Genomic DNA, 12,201 nt, shown 5'->3' with positions numbered 1-12,201 from the left:
CACCAAAAGGATTTGTAAAGCTGAGAAAAAGTCGCAAAATAATCTGCATTTTATTTCTTCATGTTGTAATCACATCACAAAAATAAATAAATACAGGGATGAGATTGCTCAGACTTTAGGGTGAATTCAGACTTTTTATGTCGGCCTGGTGAAGAAAATCAGACAATATTTTAATCATTATAAATATTATAAATCCTGCTCATTTGTCTACTTCTCTAGTGCTTTGGATACTGTTTCCAAAAGCTCCTTGGAATCTAAAGCCCCAGGGGTAACCAAATGGTAGAAATGTCTTCATTTCAACAGACCTTTGAATTTGTATCCAAGTTTCAGATTTGTTGTTAGTAATGACTCTCACCCCTGTAAACAGCAGTACAGCTTTTAAAATAAGGTATATATTTGATAATCACTCTTAAAAATAAAGCAATCAAACTTTTTGTTAGAAGCTTACAGCAGTTTCGATAGCATTTCAAAGGCATTTCAAAGGTATTTTGATAACCATTTAACTTTTTCCGTCATGATGTTTACTTCTCTGGTTTTATACAAAACATTTTCATAAATATTTGTGTATACACAAGTATTGTGTGTGTAAAAATCAAACATAGAAACAACAATTGATGTTAATGTTTTAACAAACATTTGAACAAATTCCTTTTCTGAGAATTTATAACAAATTGGTGTCACAATATAAAAACTCTGTCATAACAGCTATGAAAACACTCTCTGTTGGTAAATTAGTTTAATCAAATTTAGACAAGTACTGAGTTGATTTTTTTAAGCATAAATTAAATTTCCACCACAAGGACAATGATATTATTATTGTAGTGAGCTTTCTTTTAAATATTACCAAAAACAAATAACTGAATTACCTCGAAACTGAATAAATAATCAAGGTCATTCAACATAAATAGATTATTTGATTTCAATGTATGATTTCAATGTTATTAAAATAAATATCATCAGACTACAAATTTTATAATTAATTACCGCACACCTTCACTTCTTCAGATATTGCAGTAAATCGAATACATTATACGCCAATAACGGTTGAACATAATTCCCAAATAAAACCCACTGAGTTGTTAATCATCAATAAACATTTGCTATTATTTACAAGCCTTTGATTATTTCCTTTTCATTGGAATGCATCCTAATAGCCATCTCACACAGGAAAATTATAGGCAACCAGTTCCAGGCAATCTCAAAGAAGAGAAAACACTATTGGTAATTACTCAAATTAGTTGTTAGAAACGGCTCCCTCTGGAGAAAGAGGTAGTTTTTCACTCAAATAATAAATTATTTCATTCAGGCATTTTATTTTGTGCGAGAAGGGTGTTTTTTCTTTCATTATTCTCTTGCAACTTTGATAACCAATTGAGTACAAATTTTCAACAAGTTTGTTGTTTTATACATTATGTTGGGATACACCAAGTACTGGTCTTTGACAATTACTAAACGTGTCAAGTGCCTTTAATAGTCATATAATTGTCATTGGGACTGTAAGATACAGTCAGTAAAATGTATGATATACTGCCCAAAATGTTCCTATTGCATGCAGCACAGTTGCCTCCATCTAAAACTAAAACTTCTTCAATGACTTCTGACAATGTTGTCACTGAAAAGTAACAACGTCGTCACAGTTTTCATGAAGTGACACATAAGACCAAACAGTGGTCAACATTTTCTGTCCTGGAGCATGCATTGCTCAGAACTAAGTAAACAATGTAAATTTACCTATGTAAGTCTGCTGTTACCTAGTGTTCAAAAGACTCCCATTTAATCCAGTAATTTTTGGCGTTGTTTCAGGATTTTGTTGTGAGTCGCGTTTTGTTTCACACTTCCTCTCGCTGTATCCTAGGCTCAATTTCAAAGAGCTGCTTAAGCAGAATTTTCTTTTTTAAGTTTCTGCTCAGCAAATATTAACAGGGTGCCAGGCACTGATTGTACATGATAAATGGCGTTTTGGCTGGTTACCATTTTTGGTAAGAATAATTTTGTTGTGCTTAGCTACTTTTTTGTGCTTCAGCAGCTCTATAAATATATAGGCCTTGGGCCCATTTTCATAGAGCTGCTGAAGCACAAAATTTTGCTAGAGCAAAAAAAACCTTGCTTAGTAAAATCAGATTACCGGCCAAGACTCTACTCAATTGTTATGCTAGGTAAACAACAGCTAAATACCAGTCACAAGCAATGTATATGGCATAACATTTTGGCCAGCAACATGTGTAAAATAAGCAAGCTATTTTCGTGCTTAAGCAAATTTAGCAGCTCTATGAAATTGGCCCCTGGAGCTAACCTCTTGCAGAGTTGACCAGCGAGAGCATCAACATGAACATCTGGACGATATCGATGTACAGGTTGAGAGACGCAAAGATGTATTCTTCGGGTGAAATGCTGTACTTGTGTTTACCTCCGAGGAGCAGCTGGGTGTCAAAGACAATGTACTGGGACAGCAACAAAGAATGTTTGTCAAAATTAATTGGTAGGAAAATATGTCTTGACACTGTTGGGTTAAATATTTAATGGTTTATAAATGGATTATTTATTTTAAAGATGTCATCGCAGCATACCGCTGAATTGCGACACAATTTACAATTGTTAAATATATTACAATAATTATTAAAAAACTTTACAAAAGAAAAAATACATAGTGAAAATATGACCAAAAAAATCACAAAACAAAGGCCTGGCAGAAACAGTTTGTAAGTAATGTTTGAAGCTTTGCATGGTGTGGAAAACAGGAAGTAACTTTAACTAGTAAACTTGTGGTTACACATAATATGTGTACATCTCTTTTGGGAATGAGCTTTAAAAAAGAGCTGTTGTGGTGGTCTCCACACCAGGGCCAAGTTTCATGGCTCTGACGCCAAATTCTGTGCTAAGGATCAACATGTCTCTGCTTACTGTGCAAGCGTCAAATTTCTGCACTAAATGTGTATGTGAAAATACCTTGTATTGTGGGGTATGCACACGCACAAGCCAAAATTCCCTGCTAACCCGTGGAATATGCTTGGGGTAAGTGCGGCATTCCTTGGTTCCGTAAGTGCAGATTATATGCTTACAGTACACAGAGCCAAGAAATTAGGCCCATCTCTTTACAGAGCCAACAGTATCACTCCCCCAAAAGAAATTTACACATGGTTGACTAGTTTGAATAGTAACTTCTTTAAAATAGTTTGTCTTGGTTAAAGTGTGTGCATAACACTGGTAAGCTCTTGCTTGATTTGTTATAGTATTTGGTAAATGAGTCTCCAATTAGTTTTGACAACAATATCTGCCAAGTAGACACACACAAAGCAAATATAATATTAATATCCGAAAACATAAGCAATATTTGTAGTCACCATATTCTTGTTTTTGGGACAAGTTTTTGGTCACGCAAAGCTTGGGTACTGGTCTCTGACAGTTAACAATGTTGTTCACATACTTTAAGGGTAGGAGTAAAAAGAAAATTATTGTAAAAATTAATGACTTACCATTGCAAATATGACTGCACCAACTGAAGCATACACAATATCAAGGACCTGGGGAAAATATACATCAAAATCAAAACCAAAATAGCACAAGGAACAGTCATTGCTTTCTGCTACTAGAGCTTCTTCCATTTTTTATGGCCACAGATCTTTTTCTTACGCCGCACCGTTTCTTTGGAATAGTCTTCCTGTGCATATTCGCCAAGCTAATACTCTACAATGTTTTAAGTCCTTGTTGAAAACTCATTTGTTTAAAGCTTCTTTTTTTGTAATTTGCCTATTTGTATCTTGTATCTTTCTCTAATTGTTTATTTTATTGTTTCTTTAATGCGCTTAGAGGCTTTTGCATTAGGCGCTTTACAAATGTCTTATTATTATTATTATTAAGGAAAAATATTGATAGATACAGTCTATGACAAAGCTTTGCTGTTTTAATGAAGTATGAAGTAGGACAATTAAAAGTATTTGGTCAAAGACAAAGTCATTATCTTTCCTTATTTCAATCTAAAAGCTCACTATTACAAATTTCACACCAGTTCCAATCAACACAGTATGTTTGAAATACTCTCACAAACATGAAACAAAATCATTTGAAGAGCTCAGAAAATTAACTGCTTATTTCAATTGAAGCAACCAAAATAAGCCAATTTGACCATGCATTAACTCCTTGACACATCACAAGGTATTTTTTCATTGTGTTCACTACAAAGTGACCATCGCATTGGATTTCATTTTCACAAATTGGTTGTACGGTGTGAACTGATAACTATAGGGAAATTTAAGACCATTTATTCAAACTTTATAGGAATGAGCAATCAAAACTGTGGACATTCCAGGCTGCTTGTGAAAAATTCAAATTACAAAACATAACGGTGACTGCTCTATATTCTGACACCCCTATGTTCCGATTACCCTATAATAAAAATTTAAAAAACCCGATAATTTACACAATAGGGTTAGAGTTAGGAAAATACACCAGGGTTATCGAAACATAGGGAAGTCGGAACATAGGGGTGTCACCAACATAACAAAGTTTTGCGATCTAGATTGCTGCCTTGTGAATTTTGCAATGTAAACCTATACAATCCCTTGGGGGCGCTATTGATGGGAGGAAGCGTCACTTTATTTGAAAACAAACACGCCCCAAATCGCTTACCCTACTACGGAAGATGATGGCGAATATTCCAAAGATCATTAGTCCAACCAGAAGCGCAAACAGCAAACCGGACAGCATGGTGAAATCAATCTGAACAATAAAAATTGTCGGTGTAAAAAAAATTTTGATAGGCCCAAAAAGGGTGTTGAATAACTCGAATCCCCATATTTCATATCAATAGGACAGGAAAATAATAAACTGAACGGTAACAAAATAAACGAAACGGGATATAAACGGGACTGGGAAAGAACCACTATCGGGACCCGCTAGAAACTGGAAAATATGGATGGGATCAACAAATAATGCCGAAACGGAAAAAGACGGACAAGTGTGCGATTTCACAAAGCACTAAGATTCGTCTTAACTTAGGATGGGTGGTTTGCCACAGTGATTTGTATTGTGACCCTGCCCAGCCACTTTAACCCTCCCCTGTACACAACGCTACACTTGCAACATTTTATACCTAGCGCTTTCTAGCGGGGTTGCCGCGCAAAGCGCGGCAACCCCGCTAGTCACTCTAAAACTGTTTCCTACTATTTTTTACATATTTACCATAGTGTGGAAAGCAGAAAGTTTTGAGGCTCTCTGCCCTCAGAGAAACCAGACTGTCAAACACTTACCTTGGTTTGGAAGGCAAAGACTGTCAAGGCAAGGACTATAATCTGAAATTAATCAAGTCAATAAATTCATAATTAATAGTACTTACAGAGCCTCATTTAAGGGACTCTACAAACAGGGCATGGTAGAATAGCAAAAAGAAAACATTAAAAAAGCCATATAGAGCTTTTTCACTCCCGAAGGGTGTCCCAAAGCGCTTCAAATTATCACCCCTGGCCACTGGGCGTTAAATCATTACTTAAACCATCCCATCTCCCTGGAGAGTATACAGCCTTGTGCAACAAATGCGCTACTCGGCTAAATCAATCACAAGAACCATTTCTGCCCTCACAGGTACCCATTTTCCCCTGGGTGGAGAGAAGCAATTATAGTTCAGTCTCTTGCTCAGAGGCCGGGATTCAAACCCACTCTCTGCTAAACAGAATCAGCAGAGCTTGAATTCGGTGCTCTTATCCGCTTGGACACGACACCCCAGTTTTAAATGATTGGAAGAGAAAGAAAGTAGACTTATGAAGAATCTTTAACCTTTTAGAGATCATTCATGTGGTCATCGAAGGGTCAGAAGACATCTGTGTAAAGGAAAGCCTGACTTAAACATGTGGACACTATTGGTAATTACTAAAAATACTTATTAGCATAAAACCTTAGTTGGTAACGAATAACGGGGAGAGTTTGATAGTATTAAACATTGTGAGAAACGGCTCCCTCTGAAGTAAAGTAATTTAAAAAGAAAGAAGTAATTTTCCACAAAATTTGATTTCGAGACCTCAGAATTAGAATTTGAGGTCTCGAAATCAAGCATCTGAAAGCACACAACTTCGTGTTGTTTCTTTCATTATTATCCCGCAACTTTGACCAACAATGGAGTTCCAATTTTCAAAGTTTTTTTTTTATGCATATGTTGAGATACACCAAGTGAGAAGACTGGTCTTTGACAATTACCAATAGTGTCCAGTGTCTTTAAATTGTAAAAATCTAATCAAGAGAAACATCAGCTATAATTTAGACTACTTACGGCTGTGATTCCAGCTGCGATGAGAATTGTGTTGGTTTGGTAACGACCACATGCAATGCCAAGTAGCACACCCTCAAAAACAGTCTGTTAAAGAGTAAAGTAAACATGATAAAAGAGCACCATCAATACCAAAATATTGATAATAAATACAAATAAATGATTTTAAAAAATTGATAATTATAATAGTGAAAATGAAATAAATAAAAACAAAATAAAAATTACAAATGGCAAATATTATTTGATGACTTTGTGCTCATTCATATTTGAATTCCGACTGGCAACCCTGAACAAAGATATTGACAAAATACCTCCCAACATAGGGCTAGATAGCTCAGATGGTAGAGCGCCGGTATGTTAATCCGGAGGTTGCAGGTTCTAATCAAATTGTACAACCCAAAATTTAAAAAAAATATACCCAGTCAGTTTCCATTGTGATAATTAAGCCTACTTGGTATAATATAAAACTAAAAAAATACTCACAAACAAGAAAAGACAGATGAAGTTTATTGGAAAACTCCTCCTGAGGTTAGTGAAGCAGGACAGAGCGATGATTAAGATAATGGTCATCGCACTAAAAGAGAAAAACAACAAATGAAAACAACAAACATAATCAATTCTCAAAGAGTGTCTCACATCAAATCAAAACCTTCAGAAATCTAATCGCATTATCAGTACTAAAAGGCAGTGAACACTATTGGTAATTACTCAAAATAATTATTAGCATAAAATCTTACTTGGTGACGAGTGATGGGGAGAGGTTGGTTGTTGGTATAAAACATTGTGAGATACGGCTCCCCCTGAAGTGGAGTAGTTTCTGAGAAAGAAGTAATTTTCCACGAATTTGATTTCGAGACCTCATTTTTAGAACTTGAGGTCTCGAAATCAAATTCGTGGTGTTTTTTTCTTTCATTGTTATCTCGCAAGTTCTATGACCGATTGAGCTCAAATTTTCACAGGTTTGTTATTTTATGCGTATGTTGAGGAACACCAACTGTGAATGCTAGTATTTGACAATTACCAATAGTGTCCACTGCCTTTAAGTAACATGCAGATCTCCAGAAGATGATCAGAGTATACTGACCGAAACGTCGAGTTGACACAAATGGTTTCTTTCAGAACCACCCCAACTCAAATGGAGATTATCATTACATGGTATTATCGCAAGCCTTAGTAGATCATTAAGTTTCAAATCCTACTAATAGTAATTCTTTCTTATTAAAGAAAGACATCAAAGAGGGTAGGCCTATCAAAGGACAACTTTTATATGATGCACCCATTTTCTAATAGATCAAGTTCGCATGAAAGTGGGGGAACATTTTATGGAGAGAATTTTTTAAGTGGGCCTTAGGTATTTAAACTGGTATTTTACCAGAGGACCACTGTAAACCACTTTGGGTTGATATTCAAAATATTATTAGGAACTCTTGGAGTTTCTGGAGTCATAATAATCACATGAAACTCCGACTTGACAAAAGAAGACCACAAAAATGAACTGGGATACAGTGTTCTCTTTGGAGGACGCAGTCATCGTAAATTGCAAAACCTTGACTGTAAACCATGACCAATAGGTTGTCATTGTCATGCTGAAATATTGGGACATCTGAACTTCCAGAAGAACTAAAGTATACAGGATAACATTGTTCTACTTTTTACCAAAACAAGAAAGGTGGTGGTTAGTAGCACTTAAAGGCAGTGGACACTATTGGTAATTACTCAAAATAATTATTATCATAAGACCTCACTTGGTAACGAGTAATGGGGAGAGGTTGGTAGTATAAAACATTGTGAGAAACAGCTCCCTCTGAGTGAGGTAGTTTTCGAGAAAGAAGCAGTTTTCCACAAATTTGATTTCAAGACCTGGTCTTTGACAATTACCAATAGTGTCCAGTGTCTTTGTAAAGACTAACTAATTACTAAAAAAATGCTTCAGCTTTCATTACAACAACTGCTTCATCAGATGCAGAGTATTATAAAGTATTCACTAATTACCAAAGGAAATACAGAATAAATGCATGACTTCAGAGTCTACTTACAATGCAACCCAAAATGGCCATGAATTCCGATACATGTATTCTTTAACCTCATCTCTGAAAAAAGAAGAAGACAAATTCAAAATAAAATGCGGCGTCATTAGTTTCTGAGGTATGTGTGTCCTTCTTCGGCACATTTATAAAATGTTTTCAAATATTATCAGTTTGAAAAACAGGGGTGCGAGTAGCCAAGCATGGTCATCCCCAGGATGAGGCCTGTAAATATCCCACGGCACCCCAAGCAATTGGCATGGTGCACCGTGCATTATGGTGCCCTCTGCAAAGTTCCAATGCAAGCTTACATTTTCCCCCATAAAAGTGCCCCAAATACCAGAAGAAAACTGCTTTAAAGAGCAAAACTGGAGGCCTGCAAGATTGCTCAAAATTGCTCTCTACTTTGGAATAAATTTGTGAGGGGTTTTAAGAAAACTTTCAAAATAGTGTTGTTCACTCAAGCTTATAGCTCATAAAGAAACTTTCTGTCTTTCTTACAGGTAGGGCCTACTTGCTGGGTGTATATAAATTCTTTATGTTCATTATTCTGTAAATGCACCATGAGTATCTCTTGTGATGGATACAGGTGCATTATAAATATTCAAAATGTATGAACTTGTTTTCATAAAAAAAGGTGACTGTCATCTACTATATATAGGAATATAGTTATACTTACACATAGACAAAGGGGATTATAATGGCTATTGTCAACGCCAGCTGTGCTGTCAAAATGGCATACACCTTTTTAATGAAGCCTGCAAAATGAAGTAACAACTGTGTTTAATATATTGCAGGCATGCAACTGCCCGTAGAAAAAAAAAGAGGAACATTTTCAAAGGCACAACGCAAGTGCGGAGCGAGGCAGCCGAACTGCCACGGGACATGATACCCACAATGGTACCCTAGAAAATGTTGAGGTTTATTATGCTCTTAGGTGCATTTTTAGCATGTACTAGGCTTATTTTACATGATTGTAGCTGTACACTGTTAATGCCAGGCATATATTAGGCTAAAAGAAAAAAAAATCAAAAAAAAAAAGAAAATGTTTTTTTTTTTTTTTTTTTCACGTAAAAAACAAAACAAAAAACGCGGAATTCCGCGGAAACGCGGAAGAGTTGCATGCCTGATATTGGTATGGTTTAGGTTTGCACTGTTCAAAATTACTGCACAGTATACATGTACACTAGGGACTTTTCGTTTTCGACGACGGATGGTTCTGCGACGGTTGTTCAGCTAAAAGTTGTCGTTTTCAGCACAACGAAGATTCATCCCAAGTACTGTCGTAGAAATTGACGGACGACCGTCCTCAAAGCCGACGCATGCGCAGATGACGCCAAATGTCATCTTTACCGTCGCAGAACCATCCGTCGTCGAAAACGAAAAGTCCCTATTAGTAGAGGGCCTGTACAGGGGCCATTGGTTCAAATTCTGCTCAGGTAAATTTTTGACTTTTGCTTTGGGAATTTTTGTTTATAATAAAATATCATCCCCTCATTTTAGTTGGTATACTCACCATGTCTGACATCTTGCTCCGCAAACTCAAAGTCATTCCCCAAATTTTCAGTGTCATCGGATAACATTATGATTGATGGTGTACCCTACACTTCACCTAGAGTAAATAAAAGAGGGTAAATACTCAGCGATGGGTTCACGCAGTGAAAGTTTCAGTTAAATCCAATGTGGAGCGTGTCTGTGTTTGAGCGGACTGAGCTAAGCAGCAGTGGTAATAAAACACCTGTTAATATAAAATATTGGCTACTTCAGTTCTTCTTCCTTAAGTGCAGCCTTTGAAAATTGGTGTATGCGCTGCGTACTTGTGTAGGGCTATTTAAAGTATACATGCTTCAAAGATGGCCCTGTAAAGGGTTACGTTATCGCAACTAAATCTGAAAATGCTGAGACAATATTTACTTGGCAAGCTCTTCGGCAAAAGCAATCCAGTTTCGCACAGTGTGAATAGCGTCATTATGTTCAGCGTGAAAAGGCCCCCTCGGCCAAACTTGGCCAGCAGTTTTTTTCTGCATACAGCACGTCAGCTGCATGACAACAGGATTGAATGCTAAATAGATTGAATGTCTGACTATTGCAAGAAATCCCATCACAGCAAAAAATCCTTTAAAATGTCTATGTACTCGTACTGACTAGTAAATAATGTCAAAATTCAAAAAAGGAATGGATACAGTTATTCATTACTGGGTCTAGTTTTTATTTAGTTTAGAGAGTCTTTTATGAGCAACTAACTAAGATTAAGAACTATTATAACAAACTAAAACTATAATATTAATAAGCTTGTAAAAAATGATTGACTTAAAGACAGTGGACACTATTAGTAATTGTAAAAGACCAGTCTTCTCACTTGGTGTATCTCAACATTATACATAAAATAACCAACCTGTGAAAATTTGAGCTCAATCGGTCGTCGAAGTTGCGAGATAGTAATGAAAGAACAAACACCCTTGTCACTCGAGGTTGTGTGCTTTCAGATGCTTGATTTCGAGACCTCAAATTCTAAACTTGAGGTCTTGAAATCAAATTCGTGGAAAATTACTTCTTTCTCGAAAACTCATCACTTCAGAGGAAGCCGAGCCGTTTCTCACAATGTTTTATACCATCAACCTCTCCCCATTATAGTATACTCGTTACCTAACCAAGTTAAGTATTTAAGGTATGATAATTAATAATTATTTTGAGTAATTACCAATAGTGTCCACTGCCTTTAATTTAAATGCTAGTCATGAAGTCATAAATGCTAGTGGGATGGGAGGTTCAGTTCAATGTGTACTGTAAACTATTAATTTAACCATAAATCATCATTCTTTTAATAAATTAAACAAAATGGCAGACACTCTCAATCTCATCATCATGATAATTATTGAAATTTGAATGATGACACTCCTCCGATCTCGTCCAGTCTCTATCTCTATCCACTCAATCAATACAATATTTTGTAATTTGTTCATGTGACAAAAATACTAAATGAATGAGCATCATATTTACCAAATAGGGATCAAAAGAAGCTACTCGTTTATAGCTCGATTGTCGAGTGTTGTATTTTGTCAGATTTGCTGGCTAGCTCTGTGCACACACCACGTCCGCGCCCGGCCACTTGTTGCAATGTAAAGTGTGATTTTTGTGTGTAAATAAAACAACATCGCACAGCGCCCTCTATTGTCCCAAGTTAGACAACCATCAGTTTCATTAAAAAACAACTGAGATTCATGTTTAGTTCGCTCCTTTTTGGAAAGTTTGCTCTCGTCTTTTTTGAAGAAAGAAGGCCGTATTAAAAAACAGTTATTGATATTGTTCAAGTTTTTAAGTAACTCTCATTGGACATTGGTGGATGTTTTTCTTGCCAAAAGTTTAAAGTTATTTAGGCCCTATTTATTTACACAGGCGGGTAACTCCGATCATGCTCCGATCATCGCCCAACCTGCACTGACATTACAATTTTTTTCTGATCGGCCCCTATTTCAGAGGTATTTTTGTGCTGAAAACATCTCTATTTATAGTATAATTACTATTACTTTTACTTTTAATGCAAAACGGTAACGAAAGTTTGAGAATCAGAGATGTCAACAAATCATGGAGCAATAAACTAGAGTATTGCTCCATGCAAACAATCCACCAAGGTAATTTCAACAAATTTCAATAAAAACATTTTTTCCCCTTCTAAACATCCTTTTGTTTACAATCAGAATCAACATGACCTGAAAAGTTCGCGGCGCATTGCAATGCTCGGCAGTACTGACGTCACTCCATGAAACGATTTTGTGGAATCCGCTTAGCGGAAATAACGGTTTATTTGCATAAATCAAACTAATGTGTGCGTAAGATATCGGAACGTGTAGAACGTGTTATTGTTTACTTTTTATTTATTTCGTCGTAAATAAATCTCATGATGAGTTGTATTGTTCATCA

General features: G+C 36.1%; 1 protein-coding gene across 1 annotated transcript; it reads right to left on the bottom strand.

Moving 5' to 3' along the window:
* Positions 1-2,212: 2,212 nt before the first annotated feature.
* LOC117288179 (protein lifeguard 1-like) lies at positions 2,213-11,399 on the bottom strand. The gene is made up of 10 exons (XM_033768913.1): positions 11,281-11,399; positions 9,797-9,892; positions 8,960-9,038; positions 8,293-8,346; positions 6,740-6,830; positions 6,260-6,343; positions 5,247-5,288; positions 4,627-4,716; positions 3,474-3,521; positions 2,213-2,441 (listed from the first exon to the last, which is right to left on the bottom strand). The coding sequence occupies exons 2-10, from the start codon at positions 9,861-9,863 to the stop codon at positions 2,289-2,291; spliced, it is 708 nt and encodes a 235-aa protein (XP_033624804.1). The 5' UTR covers positions 9,864-9,892; positions 11,281-11,399; the 3' UTR covers positions 2,213-2,288.
* Positions 11,400-12,201: the final 802 nt, after the last annotated feature.

The sequence above is a fragment of the Asterias rubens genome, chromosome 3, assembly GCF_902459465.1.
Source record: "Asterias rubens chromosome 3, eAstRub1.3, whole genome shotgun sequence".
NCBI lineage: Eukaryota > Metazoa > Echinodermata > Asteroidea > Forcipulatida > Asteriidae > Asterias > Asterias rubens.
Note: the sequence above shows the minus strand (reverse complement) of the source record. Positions and strands in the feature narration are given on the sequence as shown.

Coding starts and splice junctions, on each gene's coding strand:
- LOC117288179 (XM_033768913.1), bottom strand. CDS start 9,863: ATGTTATCCGATGACACTGAAAATTTGGGGAATGACTTTGAGTTTGCG. Junction 5,289..6,259: donor TCGCAGCTGGAATCACAGCC/GTAAGTAGTCTA, acceptor GATTAATTTCAG/ATTATAGTCCTTGCCTTGAC. Junction 4,717..5,246: donor TCTTTGCCTTCCAAACCAAG/GTAAGTGTTTGA, acceptor TTTATTGTTCAG/ATTGATTTCACCATGCTGTC.